Below are 18,360 nucleotides of genomic sequence, written 5' to 3' on the forward strand. Positions count from 1 at the left end.
TGTCTGCTGCTATCATGGGTGCCCCTGGCTGAAGTCGGCTGGGGGCGCAAAGGCAAAAATGGGAATGACTCCCTGAGTCAATCCCTCCTTTATGGTTTCTAGAAATAGAGTCAGTCCTGCCTAGAATATGGGGCAAGTGTGCTAGAGAACCAGTGTATCAGAGAGCACAGCTGCTCCATGCCAGATCCTGCAGAAATGATGAGCTGCATGCCATTCACGGGGGGTGCCCCTGCAACAACCCCACCTGTTGCTTCCCTCCTTCCCGGGCTACCGTGGCAGTGTCCCCCCCCATTTGCGTCATGAAGTTATAAAGAATGCAGGAATAAGAAACAGTGACTTGTTAGTGAGATAAAATGAGGGGGAGGCAGCCTCCTGCCGCTATGACAGTCCAGGCAGGACATTAAGCAGTGTGGGGGAGAGGAGCCCAGCATGCCACTGCTATGATAAGTCCAGGCAGTACAGAATCTTTTCTTTACACAGGAAAGGGAGGGGGCTGATGGAGCTCAGCCCCCAGTTGCTATGATGAGGACGGTTACCAGCCGTTCTGTACCATCTGCCACTGGGCAGGGGAGAGGAGTGGATATTGCTCTTCACTGCTGCAGCATCGCGTCTACCAGCAGCATTCAGTAGACATAGGGTGACATTCAAAGAAGTCAAGAAACGATTTCTTTCCCTTTTCTTTCACGTGTGTGTGGGGGTAAACTGACGAGCTGGAGTCCTCAGTACCCCCTCCCTCCCTCCATGAGTGTCCATTTGAGTCTCTGGCTTCCCGTTACGCTTGTCACGCAACACTGTGTAGCCTGTAGATTTTTTTTTCAAATGCTTTGGCATTTCATCTTCTGTAATGGAGCTTTGATAGAACAGATTTGTTTCCCCATACAGCGATCAGATCCAGTACCTCCCGTATGGTCCATGCTGGAGTTCTTTTTGGATTTGGGACTGCATTGCCACCTGTGCTGATCAGAGCTCCACGCTGGGCAAACAGGAAATGAAAATCAAAATTTCGTGGGGCTTTTCCTGTTTACCTGGTCACTGCATCCGAGTTCAGATTGCTGTCCAGAGCGGTCACAGTGGTGCACTGTGGAATACCACCCGGAGGCCAATACCGTCGATTTGTGGCCACACTAACCCTAATCCGATATGGTAATACCGATTTTAGCGCTACTCCTCTCGTCGGGGAGGAGTACAGAAACCGATTTAAAGAGCCCTTTATATCGATATAAAGGGCCTCGTAGTGTGGCCGGGTACAGTGTTAAATCGGTTTAATGCTGCTAAAATCAGTTTAAACGCATAGTGTAGACCAAGCCTCAGCCTTTCTCAGTAAGTCTTTTCAAGGTTAAATCTGGTATGCATATAACCCACTGGATTGAAATCCAGGCTGTTCTTCCCTGAGTACTTCATCAACTTTTTATCCTATTCAAAATGACAATACAAAACACTTTTCCAGGTACAAATAGGAGTGTCACCCTGCTCCAGTTATCACAAATAAGGTGGTCAGCCTCTCTTTTTAGGGATTTTACAGATGACAGCTCTTCTCTAATCTTTACGACAGTTCTCCTTTCCCCAAACCATTCTGAACAACGTGCACGTGTAGTTCACCATCACTTCCTCCCCAGCTTTTAACATTTCAGCATCTCTCTCATAGTTTGGTACTTCACCTCTCTTGACTCAGTTTATAGCTTGAATTACTTTCTCAAAAGCTATTACTTCTAGTGATATAGGTATGTTGGTTATTTCTTCACACCTCTCAATTTTGCATTAGTGTTCTGACTCATTAAGCACAGCCTGGAAGTGTTCCATCCAACGGGATCTCAGTCCTTCCTTGGCGATTAAAATCATACCATCTGTACCCTTCACAATACCACAACAGTTCAAGAATTGTGATGTTAGCTGTTTAGATACTAGAAAAAGCTTTTTAGAATCCCCTTTCTTATACACCTCATCAGGTTCTCTTGCTTTATTTTCCATTCATTCTCTTATCTCCTTTGATTAAAATTTCAAACTTCCTCCTCTTTGTCCATATATTCTTGTTTCAAAATAACTCTTTAACTGCTGCCTTGTTCTTGTTGAATTCTCTTAATTCTTTCCTCTCTTCAACAAGCCTCATGTATTTGGTTGGAGTCATTCTTTTTTCTTAGTTTTTCTCATTCCGTCTGTAATCCACACATACTTCTTCGAAAAACTGCCATTGTCAGTGTCTAACTTTTCACATCTATTGCTAAGCTGCAGCTTGAAATGTGCCTTCCCTGCTATATCTACTAACCAGGGGTCGGCAACCTTTCAGAAGTGGTGTGCCGAGTCTTCATTTATTCACTGTAATTTAAGGCTTCGTGTGCCAGTAATACATTTTAATATTTTTAGAAGGTCTCTTTCTATAAGTCTATAATATATAACTGAACTATTGTTGTATGTAAAGTAAATAAGGTTTTTAAAGTGTTTAAGAAGCTTCATTTAAAATTAAATTAAAATGCAGAGCTCCCCAGCCTGGTGGCCAGGTCCCAGGCAGTGTGAGTGCCACTGAAAGTCGGCACGCATGCCATAGTTTGCCTACCCCGTACTAACCTTTCTAATATCACACATACTCTCCGCTTTGTGTGGTGTTACTTTCCTTTGTTTTATTTTGATTGTCCCAATAATAAAAATGAGCTGGCACAATGCAATTGTCCTTCCAGCTCTATTGTACACCTGGAAAACATGGCAGATGGTGAAGGTATACAACAGAAAGATGAATGCATTCCAACAGTGTGCTTTCAGAAGAATCTTGTAAACTCATTGGAGAGATTATGTAATCTGTGGGGAAGTGTTTTGCTGCATGGATCAGTGGACTGCAGACTTAATAATCAGACAGATGGCCATGGTGGCTTGGCCATGCCATCAGACCATCTTGAGGTAGAAGCACAAGGTATGTCTCAAATTGGATCCTACCTGGAGGGAAGAGAAGATGTGGAAGACAAAGAATTACCTATTGCAGGATAATAGAAAAAGATGCTGCCACCATGGAGCCAACTTAAGATGGAGTCAAACATCTTGATCTGGACAGACTGCAAATGGACAGTGAACAGGTCACACTTTGTATGTCTACACTGGAACTGGAGGTATAATCTGCATCTTGGGTATAGATACCTGTGCTAGCTTTGATTGAGCTAGCATGTTAAAAATAGAAATGTAGCAACAGCAGCACAAGAAGCAGGACAGGCTAGCTGCCCAAGTACATACCTAAAGTTTTGGGCCGTCCTTAGGATTTATGGTGCTCCAGGCGAGAATATTAAACTGGTGCCCCCGTGCCTGTCTTGCTCTTAGCAATAAAAACATAAGCTTACAGTATTGGAAAACTTGCCACATGCATGTTATTAAAACCAGTTTAACTTAATTAAGCACACTGTAATGCTGATGGACTAGCACTAAAGAAGTAGCACTACAGAAAAAATTCTGATTTGACAGAATGATGCAAATATCATTTTTTTTAATTTGTCAACATTTTATTGGAAATGTATATGAAGAGGTATTGAAACAAGGATTAGTTTTTAATTAAAATAAATCTTTCTGGCTTTTTTGGCTGCATAATCAGTAATAATGTCATTGTATGACAAAGACAAAGTGATGTCTTGTTTGATTGCAAGAATAGCAAGACCAGGCAAGTGTTCCTGACTCTTTGTAGAGCAGAGATAGTTTTTAATGAGCTTTAGTTTTGAAAAACTCCGTTCTCCTGATGCTACTGTTACAGGAATTGTCGGTAGAATACGAGTGGCAATGTACACATTAGGATATATGTCAACAAGTTTGCTGGTATGAATAAACTGTACAATGTCCATCATCGATTTTGCATGTGGCAACAACTCAATTTTTTGCACAGTTCAAGTCCACTTAAATCAAAATGATCACCGTGTTTCAGGAGGCTCTCTAGGTCAGGGGTCCCCAAAGCGGTGCCCACAGGTGCCCCGGCGTCTGCAGGGGCCTCTCAGTGCACCCACGTACTGGCCGGAGGACGAGCATCTGCCAAAATGCTGCTGAAATTCGGCATCATTTCGGCAGGTGCTTGTCCGCCACCACGGTCCTTCATCTGGCGCCTGCCAGACGAAAAAGGTTGGGGACCACTGCTCTAGGCTCTTGCACTTTGTCATTAGTTGCTCTTGCTTTCCTATTTCGTTGAATTTAGTCCTGCTCAGCCCGCTGCCAGCTGAGTCAATGGAACCCCAGGCTGACAGTGGGTTGAGTGGCTCAGCCGGGATCTCAGCCACTGGCCTGCTCAGCTGCTGCCAGCCTGGGGTTCCTTGGGGGTCCCAGGCCAGCAGTGGGTGCTGAGTGGCACCGGGGGCCGGGACCCTGGGTGCCAGTGGGGCAGCAGCCAGAACCCCAGAGCAGTGGCGGGCTGAGCTGCTCAGCTCGCCGTTGTGTGCCATCAAAAATCAGATCGCATGCCACCTTTGGCACGTGTGCCATAGGTTGCCGACCCCTGCTCTATACACTAGTAAGGAGATGAGCATATTACAGTTGTTGGAGGGCTCTATTTAGCAGTAACAGGGCTATAGGAAAGTCAGTTAACATTTTTTGTTTCTCTGATGAAAACTGGCCCACTCCCTTTCCCATACCAAACTTGTCACAAATAATTGTCAACAACTTAATTTTCTGTTTTTTTGGCTAAGATATTGATTTTTAAAAAAAATATTGAAATTGAATTCAGGATTGTTAGCAAGCATTTTTGGCAAAGTTGTTAAGTGACACTTTAAATGGCAACACAGTACTGCTTTCATGCTTGGCTCACCCCCCAGCCTGCTGGTCCAACAGCTGCAGTAGAAGAGGAGATAGGTGGAAAACTGCAGGACCCCAAAATCCATCTCTTGGGGTGCAGAGTAGCAACAGCAGCAGCAAATCCTCAGGTCCGATCACACGCCAATGGGCACGACCACCAGCCCAATGGACCATGGTAAAGTTAGAACAGCATCTGATCTCAGGGATGGGGCACCCATGGAGCCACAGCAGCTCATCCTGCCCTGTGCAGCTCCCCCCGGATGAGATGGATCACTGCCAGCCCAGGGGAGAGATGCGCTCCCCAGCTAGGGTGATCAGATCCAGATGTCCTGATTTTATAGGGCCAGTCCTGATATTTGGGGCTGTGTCTTATACAGGTACAAATTACCCCTATCTAGGGTGACCAGACAGCAAGTGTGAAAAATCAGGACGAGGGTGGGGTGGAATAGGAGCCTATATAAGAAAAAGACCCCAAAATTGGGACTGGCCCTATAAAATGGGACATCTGCTTACCCTACCCCAACCCCCTGTCCTGATTTTTCACACATGCTATCTGGCTATCCCCAGTCTAGCCCTGTGTGACCTTTCCAATCCTGGCTGCCTGCTGAGGAAGTGAGTTACTTTCACTTTCACTCCTCAGCAGGCAGCCAGCCAGCCTCCCCTCCCCCCCAGCACCTCACCAACCCAGTCCTGATGGAGGGGAGGGGGAAGAGAGGGGTGCTCTGTGGGGGGGGGGGGAAGGAAGAAACAGGTGGGTGCTCTGTGGGGCAGAAGAGAGAAGAATGGATGTTATGGGAGACAACAAAGGATACTGCCAGAGCCGCCGAGCCTGCCTCACCTCACGCCAGGGGAAAGAGTCACACTCACAGGTGATTTCCTTCCCCCACCCCTTCCCAGAGACACCAGCAGCCAATCCCCTCCCTCAGACTGTGCTGCATTCGGCTCCCTCTAGGACCCAGCAGCCCTGCTCTTACATGCTCCACTGCTTCCCGTTTGTTCAGGCGCTCACAGAGCGGTGCCCCAGGTGGCTGCCTATTCTACCTATGGCTAAGGACGGCCCTGGATGGGATTGTATTTGGGCAGCTAGCCCATCCCAGTGCTTACACGGGTTCTTCCCGTGTTCAGAATTAGGGATGGCTTTCAAAGCAGGAGAATATCAACATCAAAATGACTACATCACACATTTGTGTCCTGTTACAAGAAGCAAAGATACTTTTTCAATACACTGTAGAAACTACTCAGACCACAGACTTGTTCTGTCTGCCTGTTCCTACCCACTTCCCATAGTCTTTTCATTTCCAAGGTTTCTTTATTCTCTCTTTCTTGCCCTCAGCCATTACAGGGGTGCTCACCTCTCTCTTGCTCTCCACTTCCTTCTCATTCTCCCTCAGCTCAATTAGTCCATCCATTATTGTCCCTTACCTGTCATCCAGTACCAAGACCCATCAATCTAATATCCCCAACCAGATTTCCACTTATTTCAGCCCTATCAGTTCATCCACCTCTTTCCCTGATGTCCACAAGCCTCATTGAACAGTTCTTTTCATCATCCTGGACCCTCTATTAAGCGATCTGCTTCCCCAGACTAATCTAGTATCAGTCCCTGCTCAAGTCCTCAATGTATTCTGTGCTTCCCTTAGCCCATGCCTGCCCATCAGCAACCCCAATTCATCCTCTGGCCCCAGTCCAAGCTATACGGATGTAAGCAGAGTCAGGATAAGCTCTACCCTGACATCTGGTGGAAAGAATTTCAGAGAGTGTATTTGCATAGGCACGCCTACCCTATCCCAGACTGCCGAGCTGTGGGACTGCTTGGTGACAAATGACTCACCCTCAGTTGGGTGGTACTTGCTAGACAAGGGACATGGGTTCACTGTGGAATGTCAGAGTTGATTTTTTTTTATTCCCTCAAGAATCTAAATACAGGTTACTGAGCTGAACTCACTTTGGGCTAATGGTGCACTAGCACTGGGGCTCCCCCACTAAGAGCTGAGATCACTAAGAGTTGAAATCACTAAAGAGCTGAAATAACTGAGCTGAGAGCACTGAGTACTGTGCTAACTAGTGGGGGAGCCTGAGCCAGAGCAGCTGGTGGAGTGGAGCAGTTGCGGGGACGGCTGGAGCGGATCACGGGACAGCTGGTGGCAGCAGAGCGGCTGGCAGAGCGGAGTAGCTGTCGGACGGGTGGAGCGGCCCACAGAGCGAGCAGAGCCGAGCAGTTTGCAGAGCAGCTCATGGAGCAGAGCAGCTGGTGGAGCGGAGCAGTTTCTGAGGATGGCTGGAGGAGCAGAGTGGAGCAGCTGGTAAAGTGGAGCAGTTCGTGGAGAAGGCAGAAGCAGAACCCACGGAGATGCAGGGCAGTTGGCCCCGGACCACGTAAGGTGCCCTTTTCTACCCAGGCTGGGGGGATGGACCTCTACAGATAAACTCTCGAACTCTGGGGTGGCATTGACCAGAGACATTTGGGTTGTTGGACTTTGGGGTGATTGGACTTAAAACCCTAAAGGGAAAAAGGACAGTGCCAAACGTACTTGGAGGTGGGTTTTTGTTTATGGTTTGTATTATAACCCTGTTTGTGGTGTTTCTCCAATGGGATGCCGCATTGATTCCTTCCTTTATTAAAAAGATTTTGCTACACTCAGACTCTGTGCTTGTGAGAGGGGAAGTACTGCCTCCTAGAGGCGCCCAGGGGGGTGTGGTATGTGAGTGTCCCAGGTCACTGGGTGGGGGCTCGAGCCGGTTATGCATTGTGTTATTGAAACGGAACCCCTGGATACTGAACCCGGCCCTTGTTGCTGCCAACTCAGAGGGGCAGAAGGGTTACACGCATCCTTTCCCTAATTAATCAACTGTCTGCTCCCCCCTCATACCTTTCAATCAACTAATTCTCTTCACTCCTCCCCTCACAAACTCCCATTCAAATCCCTACCCCTACCTTTCATTTTCCCCTCAGCCTCCCCAGTTACTTCTCTGGCCTCCAAAACACATTCTGCTCCACCAAACCCATCAACCCATACTCTGACACCCCACAGCTCAATTATCCTCTGTAATGACCCACTCAGTAAGCGATACTTCCATACAGCATCATCCACCCAACCTTACCCCAACAGACTAATCACCTCCAGTAAGGTTTACACTGTGTTCCCCTTTCTCTAGTACCCACTCTTCCACAAAACTGATCATGTGGTTCTTCTCCCACACCCCCTTTGCAGCAAAACTGATGTCCTGTCCCCCTCCCACTTATTTGCATGGGGTCTTTACTCTCTGCCCCACTGGAAGTTCTCAGGCTCAATCTAAGATCTGCAGTTGTGTGAGGTGGGGAGGGGAACTATCCTGTGAGAGGTGTTCCCCTGCCTAGCCCTGGCAGAATCAATGGAGCATGTATCCTGCTCTCTATGCAGAGTCTCAGGGGTGTTCATTACTCAGCATGGGGACAGTCAGAGCAGCGTTCTCCTCTTCTTAACATATGGCGAAGCACCAGGCAATCAATGGAAGTCTGCTGAAAAGATGCAGCAGGCGAACCACAGAACAGTTGCAGCTCAAGGAGGTTTCACAAGATTTTGCATCAACTGGAGAGATGGGGTCTACATATACAAGCTTCTTACGTCCAGGGAAACCAGGACAGTAGGCAGACTGGCTGAGCAGTAAGGAACTGTACTTGGGAAACTGAACCAGTAGGTTTTCAGTTGCATAATCCAGAAATGGTACCTGAAACAAGTGAACCTCTTTGCAAGCAAATCTCTCCAACAGGAAAGATTCAGCATTTTGCTCCAGACATTGGCGTGCGTGCATATGCACACACACGCATGAAAAATAGATGTATTTTCATTCAAGTGGAGAGACCTGCATATACAAGCCTTGCAACAGTCCCCCCTCCCAAAAAGAAAATCAGACAAGATGAGGAAATTAGTGACCATTTCACAGTATTCTCATTTAGTATGAATGACAGTATCAAAATCCTCAGAATTCTGATTACTGCTGAGTAGCGGGTGTTGGAAAAAAAACTAATAAAAAGTTTTGTACTGGCACAATAAAAGGAATATAGAGCATTTTGTACAGTTAATTTTCATATTTGATTTCAAAAAGTTATTTCTGAATGTACTTGGAACTGATGCAGAAATTCCAATGCACCACAGAATTCAGGGGTCCCATGCTGCAGATATCAAAGGGTCCAACCACAGAATTTTGGTTCAGCATGCCACAGAGGACAAAGCTAACAGCAAACCTTCGTACAACAACTGACCTTATCTTGGATGCTAGAGATATGAGTGAGGAAAATAAAGAATGTATATGTAGCAAATGATGTTGTGAGGAGAGTTTTCCCTATGTACTTCACATTTTTAATAATATTCATTATTAATAAACTAAAAAATATTTCTGCTGCTCAATTAACTAGTAATTTGGCCAGTTCAAATCAAGCAGATGTTGTGTGGGGGTGGAAAGAAATATTTACACCGTGTCAGTATCTGGGCAAAATTTATCTGAATAATTTGGAAGTATGCAGAAACGTTCTCCAGATTTCTGAAAGGGCTGAACAGCCTTGGCATGACTGGGACAGAGAAGGCGGCTTCAAATAAATTATTTAACATACGTTCAACAAATTCTTTACTGTGAGGTCAGAGCTAGGTTCATACCAGTTCAAAATATCTCCCATTATAATGATATATCCTATACATTTCTTTTAGTCACACTAGCTAAAATATTGCTTCTATTCATTTCTAGGCTGCTGTTCCTTCAAAAAGAAGGATGGACTTCATTATAATTTTATTTTACGACAGCTGTAAATAAAAAGTATTAGGCTAGAAAGTTTCATTATTAGAACTGGTTCCACCAGTCTTTGACTGTCCTTAATGAAGCTTTACATTCAGATTTGACTCTCCAGAACAAAAATGTCACTCACAGAGGAATTACTGAATTATTGTTGAAATGTGGCAGTAAGACATTTATACTTGCACACTGAAAAGAGCTTCCTGTTCTTTGGCTTGTATTGTTAAATTACGTCTGCTGTGCAACAAAATGCAGACTAATGAGCATAAAAACGAAATGGTGCACATCTGCTTTTGTGTTTAGATTAGTGAATTATGAGGTGAGATAACGAAGAAAGAACTTGATTGTGAGTGAGATAGGTATTCTGTGTCTGAGAAGTTTTTGTTTATGATGATTCATAATCTCACAAAAAGGAGGAGTCTTCTATTCCATTATTCAGCCATACATATGCAACATAGATCAATTAAGAACAATAATTCTTGTTCACATTGCTCAGTCATTTAAATATACTGGGCCAGATTCTGATCTCAATCATACCAGAATAGAGTAACTCACCAAAGCAGTTCGTATTGGTATAACTGAGATCAAAATCTGGCTCAATATATAGATACAAATAAATCTGAAAGTGAATATTTGCAAATAAAGCATAATTTTTTCAGAGTTGGGGGAAGAGGCAGCGCAGAATTGTTAGTTATGGATGGGAGAAGTCAGGGTACTCTAGGATTTGGCAAGACCTTAGAATTCTTTTAAAATACTCTGTTTGGTGGAACATTTGAGAACATACACCTCTATCCCGACATAACGTGGTCCTCGCGAGCCAAAAAATCCTATTGTGTTATAGGTGAAACCATGTTATGTCGAACTTGCTTTGGCCTCGAGCATGTCCGTTATTAATAGTCAGCAAATAGCCCCGTCCCCTCTCTGAACCTCACCTACTTCCCACCCCGACTGACCCCTCAGAACCCCTGACCCATCCAACCCCTCATCCCTAATCACCCCCAGGACTCCCACACTGAGCCATGTGCTGCACTGGGACAGGGGTGCTAGGACCCAGGGACCTGGCATACGGAAGGTCTCACACCTACTCGACCACATCAGCTGGGGCAAACCCCACGGGGCGGGGTAGGGGGAACTGGCCTGGTGGCCGCTGCCCTATCTATGGAGCACACCCAGCCTGGTGCAGCAGCTGAGCCCGCGAGGGGGAGCAGGGCAGGCAGCCTTGCCCGAGGTGCCTGCGTGCGCCTGGTCCCTGCCTCATGCCCATGTGGTGCCAGGGTAGGGTGAGCCATCGGCGGGCGGCTCCTGCTGTGCATGCCTGCACTCAGCGTGTCTCTTTTCCTCTGCAGAGCCCCATGCAGCCTGTCTCCAGTGATGACGCCGTGGCCAGCTGCCTGTTGGAGTGCACAAAGCCCCTGACTGTGGGCAGGTAGAGTGGCGCACTATGGACCTGGAGAGCTCGTCTGGCGCTGCCTGCCACCAGGCCCACCAGGATGGGGGCACCTGCACAGCGCCATCTAGGACAGGCACCTCTCCCTGCCCTGGATCCGCAACTTCCCTGCATGGACCTGTCTTCCTCAACTTCTTGGCGCCAGCTGGAGCCTGTGTGACATTCCTCTGCACGGCAGCTCCCATTCTCAGGCTGTGGCTCCCCCTGCTCCCTATCCCCTGACCACTCCCCGAGACCCTCTGCATCTTATCAAACCCCTCGGCCCCAGCCCGGCACCCTTAACAAGCCGCTCAGAGCTGTGTGTTGGAGCCAGACATGCTGACGTGATGATCCATCACAGCTCGCAGTTCCGCCCCCCAGAGCGCTGTTTTACCGCGTTATATCCGAGTTTGTGTTATATTGGGTGATGTTATATCAGGGTAGAGGTGTATCTCAAATTCATTTTTATTCAGAATCCCCCCAACATGTTTTTTTCAAGCCAAATGGATCAGTTTACATCTTCTGGGATGAAATACAAACATGATTCTTTATTACATCTCTCTCCTTAGGCTGGGCAGATTATACACTTTGGAATTGGCCTTTCTCTATCTGAAGTCCCACTCTTACTTGGCCCTCTTTCACAACTGAGCCTGTGTTAGAACATTTCTAACACATATTCTCTAAAGAGATTGGGTCAGTCTTTTTTCCTGACAGGCATGCTACAAAACCAAGCAAAAGATTATATATTGGATGATTTGGTTAGCATGACTTGAATAATATCCTTCTATCCCTCTCCAATGTCCAAGGATACCATACCAGAACCTTGGAAGCAATCACCATGTTTAAACACAGTGGTCACTATATTATTTCAGTAGTACTGTGGACAAGTCCTTATTTGCAGATTCCATACAACCCACCAACCCATCTGTTTCCAAGGTTTATTTTTTTCTTCTGTACGGCCCTTTTCTTCCTCAGCTGTCAGGTTCTCTCCTTTGTTTCCTTTCTTAAAATGAGTTACTTCCATGGCAATTTCCTGCAATATCCTGGACAAATCTTATTGGATTAAGTTGAAGTATTTTTAATACAATGAATTCCTAAAATACAGATTTTTATGTATTATTGTAGGATCATATGTAATGTCTCTGGGGGTGGAGGAGGGACATGAGTAATGTAAAAAACTTGGGAAGCATTATGAGCTTCAAAGGACTATTTGAAACAATGTAAACCTCCGGTTCTACAAGAACTCAGACTTCTGACCATTCACCCTGAGTAGGGGACTTTTGCCTGCTGATCACCTGAGGACCAGACCAGAGCCCCTAGTTATATAAAGGAAGGACTCACAGATTGATGGAGTTCTGAGCTAACAGCTGTTATGAACTTGTGACCATGGAAGAAGCTCTTGGTGTGGCTTGAAGGACTGATCATCTGCCAGAGTCCTTGTTGGAACTGGAGTGATGTCTGCTACGCTTATTAGCATGCAAGTAAGTTCTTCTATTGATTTTAGTATGTTTTCTCTGTAATGCTTTCACTTTAAGAATAAGTGTGCCTGTTTACAAAAAGATGTGTGTAGGGGGTAGGGATAGCTCAGTGGTTTGAGCATTTGCCTGCTAAACCCAGGATTGTGAGTTCAATCCTTGAGGAGGCCCTTGAGGGATCTGGGGCAAAAATCTGTCTGGGGATTGGTCCTGCTTTGCACAGGGGGTTGGACTAGATGACCTCCTGAGGTCCCTTCCAATCCTGATATTCTTCGATTCTATGAATGTATACCTATGGACAATTACACTGTGTATAGCCTCTCAGCAAAGCAGGCATGCTTAGGCAGTCTGACTTGCTGGAGAATTCACAATGTAGGCAGCGAACTGTGCAGCATGGGAAAAACCAGGGGGGTGGGTTGAGCTAGAGAGAGACACCACAGAAAGGTGAGGTTATGACAGAGGACGTGGGAGCCTAGAGTGGATGCCCTTGCTGAATCAGATCAGGGGAATGCAGCTGCCCTGAACTCTAAGACCACCAGCACCCTGGAAGGAAATCCTATCTCCTTCAGATCTGAGTGTTAGAGAGGGACTATAAAGTTAGCTTGGGGACAGTAAGGTGGTGATACATGGGAAAACTTGTTTGGAGCAGCGGAAATCATAATGTTATCTCTGTGCTAAGCAGAGCAGTGACAACATAGGTGGGAAGAAAATCACTTCAGGGGAAGGAATACACTACAGGATAAAACAGAACATGTTACTACAAGGAATATAGCAAGAATCAGGAACTCCCCCTCTCGCCCCTCCCCCCCCAACACTATCTCTGAACCAGAGCAATTGAATTAAAAATTGGCAGAGTACATTAAGTGCCGCTTCATTCAAACATCAAGATGTGTATGCAATTAATTACAATCCAGCTTGCTTTCCTAATGTCTAGTTTATTTTGTGCTACAACCAAAAGCAGCATGTAAATGTACCTGAATCTTAGAAATGTTAAAAGCTCTATTGACAGGATGATTCTATGCCAAGCATGAAAGCACCACCTCAGGTAATTAGTGTTTTCTAGTATTGGTGACCAGATGGATATGACCTACAATATGACTCATTACTAGAGCTGAGCAAATAATGGATTTTTTTTCAGTTCAGGGGCCAAACGGCTGGGGTGGGGAGGGAGGGAATCTTGAACAATTCAAACTGCAATTAAAAACAAATTAGGCAAATAAAAAAAGTTAAAAAAATATTTTGTATCAACTGAAACATTTCCAGTTGACTCTACAATTTTGGGGAGTATTCAATTGATTTTGAGTCAATCTAAATAAAAACAAAGCCCCTTCATTTATATATGTTCATACCACTTGAGAAGAAGCGACACATGAGAACACAGTTAAGGATAGCATTGGCCTTACCTCAATTTTTTCCCATATAGTTTCATAATTGTCTTGGTGTTGTATATCTTGCATCAATTGTTGAATTAAAGCTGATTTATTTGAGGCAGAGGTCTCATTTTTCTCAGAGGACACAGTCACTATAGGCTTTCCTGACTTGTCTTCTATGTATTTTTTAATGCAAGATGCAGACACACAAAGCTCTTCATCTGAAAGAATGTCACTCAGAGGCCCAGATTCAATGCTGTCACCTAAAGAGGATACTATGTCACTTGAAGAGCTTGGTGAAACCCTACCCAAATTTTTGTGCTTCTTTTTAATCTGATATGTTGGATACATCTCGGAATCTGAGTTCATTTCTGACAGCTCCCAGTCATCAATGTTTTGAATGGTTTCTCCTCTGGGTTTCTGTGGCAGCAGTTTTGTTAAATTTTCTAATTTCAAAGCCAATACTTCAGTCTGTTTGAGGTGTGACGGAAGTGCTAAATATTCATCGGAACCATACCAGGCCTCAACAACTTTACCATTTGTATTATCATAACTTGGTGATGATAAGTAACTCTTCTTGCTCCTATTTCTTGGAAGAACAGGTGAGGAGGAGATAACAGGTCCTGAGCCAGTTGAAGATGCACTTTCTTGGCTATGAGTTGGTGAACTAGATTGTTCATTTTTACTTTGGGACTGGCCATTCAGTTCTCTCTGATTGCAGGTATCAGATGATGTGGAAGCAGAATCTGTTTTTGCACCTCCCATGGACTGAGAGTTACAGGAAGGAATTCCATTTTGTAGAGCTGAGCTCCCTTTTTTATTCACCTGCGTTGCTGAAGCTGTGTTAGATATACCCACAGGTGTCCCGCATGATGTCACCTTCTCAGGAGAATCATGTGATTTTTTGTGCCTTGGCTTTTCTTTCCAAATGTAAGAATTAGACTTACCTAGACTTATGGAATTTTCCTTAAAGTGATTGTTTATTGTGTACTCAAGGCTTCTATCACCTATTTTATGTAAGCAGTCATATGACTGACTGACAGCAGATGGACTGTCATTGTAAGATGATTGTAAAGCCAAGCAAAGCTTAGATCTGTCTGGTGGATCTAATAATGAGGGTGTACTTCTACTCATTTCAGTCTTTAAACTAAGAGAGGTGGGTTTTTTTACATCACTGACTTCCATATCATCTTTAAGCACCTCTTCTTTTAAAAACAGACCTCTTTTTGGCAATGTAGGCTGTGTGGGAGAATCCTCATTGTAGTTAAAGCAGTCTCTTATCGACCTCTTGGGAGTTGAGTTTTCACAGTGTGGATACTGTTTGCTTTTTGCACCAAGATGGTGCAATGGATTATATTCGTGTTTCTCTAAACTGGAAACTGGTTTTCTGTCATCTGATAAGATGCCATCTTCAAAGCCCGATCCTGTACGGAGAGGTGACTTCCCAGAAGGAGAAAACAGTGAAAGCTCAGATGATGTGTTGCTGTCTTTGCTTTTTCCCTTATCTTCTGTTGAAAGAGGTAAATGAGTTTCTTTCACATTAATGGCTTCATTGCACTTGGAAACAATGGAATCAGTTGCTACTGCAAGTAATCCTACACTTTTGATAAGCTCTGGAAAGTCTTTTTCCATCTCCCTGTGGTTCCAAGATTCAAGTGGTTTTGCATTAGCTTGACTGGAGGTCATGTCACTCAGGGCTCCAAGCAAATCCTCACTCGGGCTGTAGTCAGACAGTTCAAATGCAGTAATACCACAATCCAGGGACAAGTAATTTTGAGAGCACTTGATAGTTAACTGTCCTGAGTCATCCACTTCGGTTAAAGAGTCAAGACGGTCCTGAAACAAAATAAAAAATAAAGACCGTTTAAAAAGGGATTTCACTTTTAGTACTATTAGTAACTATTCACTAGATGAATTCTTAAATCCAGTATACTAAAGGTCACAAATCCAACTAGTGGCAATGTATTCTTATCTACAGTCTAGAAAAGCAGTTGTTATTGAACTGTCAAAGAGCTTTGTACAGTACATTGTGAGTGAGTGAACTGTTCTACAGTATTTGGGAATAAAAGCACAGCAGAATGGCCAAGTGTTAATCTGCACGTAGAAATGTTTAACTCCTACGTGATATCACCCTGCAAATTGTAACTATCCTGAAGAGATACTGCTCACCATTGTCATGGCATGGGTATGATTGTTATTGTGTTTACAACTAAGGGCTGGTCTACACTTTTGGGGGGGGATCGATCTAAGATACGCAACTTCAGCTATGTGAATAGCGTAGCTGAAGTCGAAGTATCTTAGATCAAGTTACCTACCGTCCTCATGGCGCAGGATCGACGTCTGCGGCTCCCCCTGTTGACTCTGCTACTGCCGTTCACGTTGGTGGAGTTCCGGAGTCAACAGGAGTGCGTTCGGGGATTGATATATCGCGTCTAGATGAGACGCGATATATCGATCCCCGAGAAATTGATTGCTACCCGCCGATACAGCTGGTAGTGAAGACGTACCCTAAAAATCCAAGTCTCTGTCATACTCATCCACAGAGAAACCAATGCAAGAGGGAAGAGGAACCCCGAAACTCCACAAAATGGACGTCATTGAATCTCTCAGTGCTAGTCACCTTGAACGGGAGGGGATTTGTGGGGTCAGAGTGGGCAAGGGATGGAAAGCATCTGTGTCCAAACCTGGTGAAATCTGTGATTTCTGAAACCCATGGATACAGAAATATCCACATAAGAGTGCTGCTCCTCCAAGTCACTCCACAGGCCTCCTACTGATTGTCAGCAGGGATCTTCCAGATGCCAACTTGCCATTGGCAGAGTTTGCCCACATTTCCACAGTAGCAGCTGCCGACTGCACCTAGCTTCATACAGCATTAACTCCTGATGATGTATCCACTGGGACAGCCACAAGGTTAGCTGAGGACAGTACTGCTACCAGAAGCTGTGTCTGTGTCTACAATACCCTTCTTCCACACCCTCCAGCCACAATCCCCTAAATATCAGTCCTCCCTTTCTCAGAAGCTGAGAGAACAATCCTGATGGAGCACTAAGATTTTAAGCGTCCAGACAAATTTGCGTATAAAAAAATATTTAAGAGTGTTCTGAAACTTAAGTGGAGCAGGCAAAAAAGGGAAAGATTTTAGGATCTAGAAGCAGCCTGACATACTAGCAGTCACAAAATTACATTTGGTTTACAATTTGTTATTTACACCTTGTTTTATACCTAATTTAGGGTTCCAGCATCTAGGCAGGAGTCAGCTATCTCCCAATTTCAATGTATATATTCAAATTTGAATAAATACCTCAAAATCATAGGTCCAAATTCTGTTCTTATTTACTCTACTCTATATCAGGTGTAACTCCATTGAAGTCCACTATTTAGATCAGTAAAGATGATAAATCACTCCTGCTAGGTAAAATTACAAAAAGAAACTAAAAAAGCCATGAAAACAAACATTTGCTCAAGTGCTGGCATTAAAGTGCAACGTACTATTTAAAACATGCCATCATGTCTCCGCCTCACAGTAAAAGCTATTTCAACAAATGACCCCCATTAATAGTCAAAACAGCTGCAGTCTCAACAAAAGAGTAGCCTCATGATTTGCTTCCTACCTTGAATACTGCACAATACTAGTTTTGGAGTCCCTTAATCAATAAAGACACAGCGATTCAATCATTAAATTGTTAGGTCCACAACAAATAACGCTTGTGTTAGCCAAATAAATAAATAAATAAAACAATAATAAACACTTAAAAACCTTTAAGTTAAAATGTTTTTTGTAGAAAATTGGTTTGGAAGATTTTTATCTGTAACCTAAATCTGTGGACTTTTCTTAAAATCTTTTATTGTGTGCGTTCCTGTCATGTGAAGGGCCAATTCAATGAATGGTAAGTCATGAAACTGGTGTGCCTGCATTATTTATGAACAATGTTGTATAAAGTCATTAAAATATGTATGATGAGGAGGTCAAAGAGCAATATTAACTAGCTTAAAATGTATAAAGCAACTGCTGGAAACATACTCAAATGTTTAGGGTGGGAAATAGGTATCATGCTTGTGTGGTTCCATGCTATCATTAGTAGAACCCTGCAAATCTGCGGATATGCACTTTATATCTGTGGATGTGGCTATCTGCTTGATATCCATGGATGCAGATATCTGCGGACCATGTTTGCGGATCGTGGATCGGCTGCAGATACAAATTTTGTATCCGCACAAGGCTCTAATCATTAGTCATCCATTTTCTTAAGCAATGTTTAATTTTTAGTTTTAAAAAACAACAAATCACTGCAACTTAAAACATTTTGCCTTTCTTTACAACCGATCAGCAATAGCAATCTAAGGTCTCGCAATATAGAAAAAAATAATCTCTTAATGGGATACCATTAACCTGGAAATCCCATTCCACTCTGTAAAATTAGTACCTACTATTGTTACATGCAATCCTTATCATACTGACAGACAGGACCGGCTCTACTGTTTTTGCTGCCCCAAGCAGTGCGCCGAATACCACTGCAGATGGCGGAGGTAGTCCGTGTGCCATTAGGGCGGCACACACATTTCCGCGGTG

General features: G+C 44.3%; 1 protein-coding gene across 3 annotated transcripts in view; it reads right to left on the reverse strand.

Moving 5' to 3' along the window:
- AKAP6 (A-kinase anchoring protein 6) overlaps positions 1–18,360 on the reverse strand; it is a 404,712-nt gene that overhangs the window by 222,766 nt on the left and 163,586 nt on the right. For all 3 annotated transcript variants that reach the window (XM_030559312.1, XM_030559313.1, XM_030559311.1), the window contains exon 4: positions 13,821–15,623. In XM_030559312.1, the coding sequence (XP_030415172.1) occupies positions 13,821–15,623 (1,803 nt within the window). The remainder of the gene's footprint in view (positions 1–13,820; positions 15,624–18,360) is intronic.

The sequence above is a fragment of the Gopherus evgoodei genome, chromosome 4 (assembly GCF_007399415.2).
Source record: "Gopherus evgoodei ecotype Sinaloan lineage chromosome 4, rGopEvg1_v1.p, whole genome shotgun sequence".
Taxonomy (NCBI): Eukaryota; Metazoa; Chordata; order Testudines; family Testudinidae; genus Gopherus; species Gopherus evgoodei.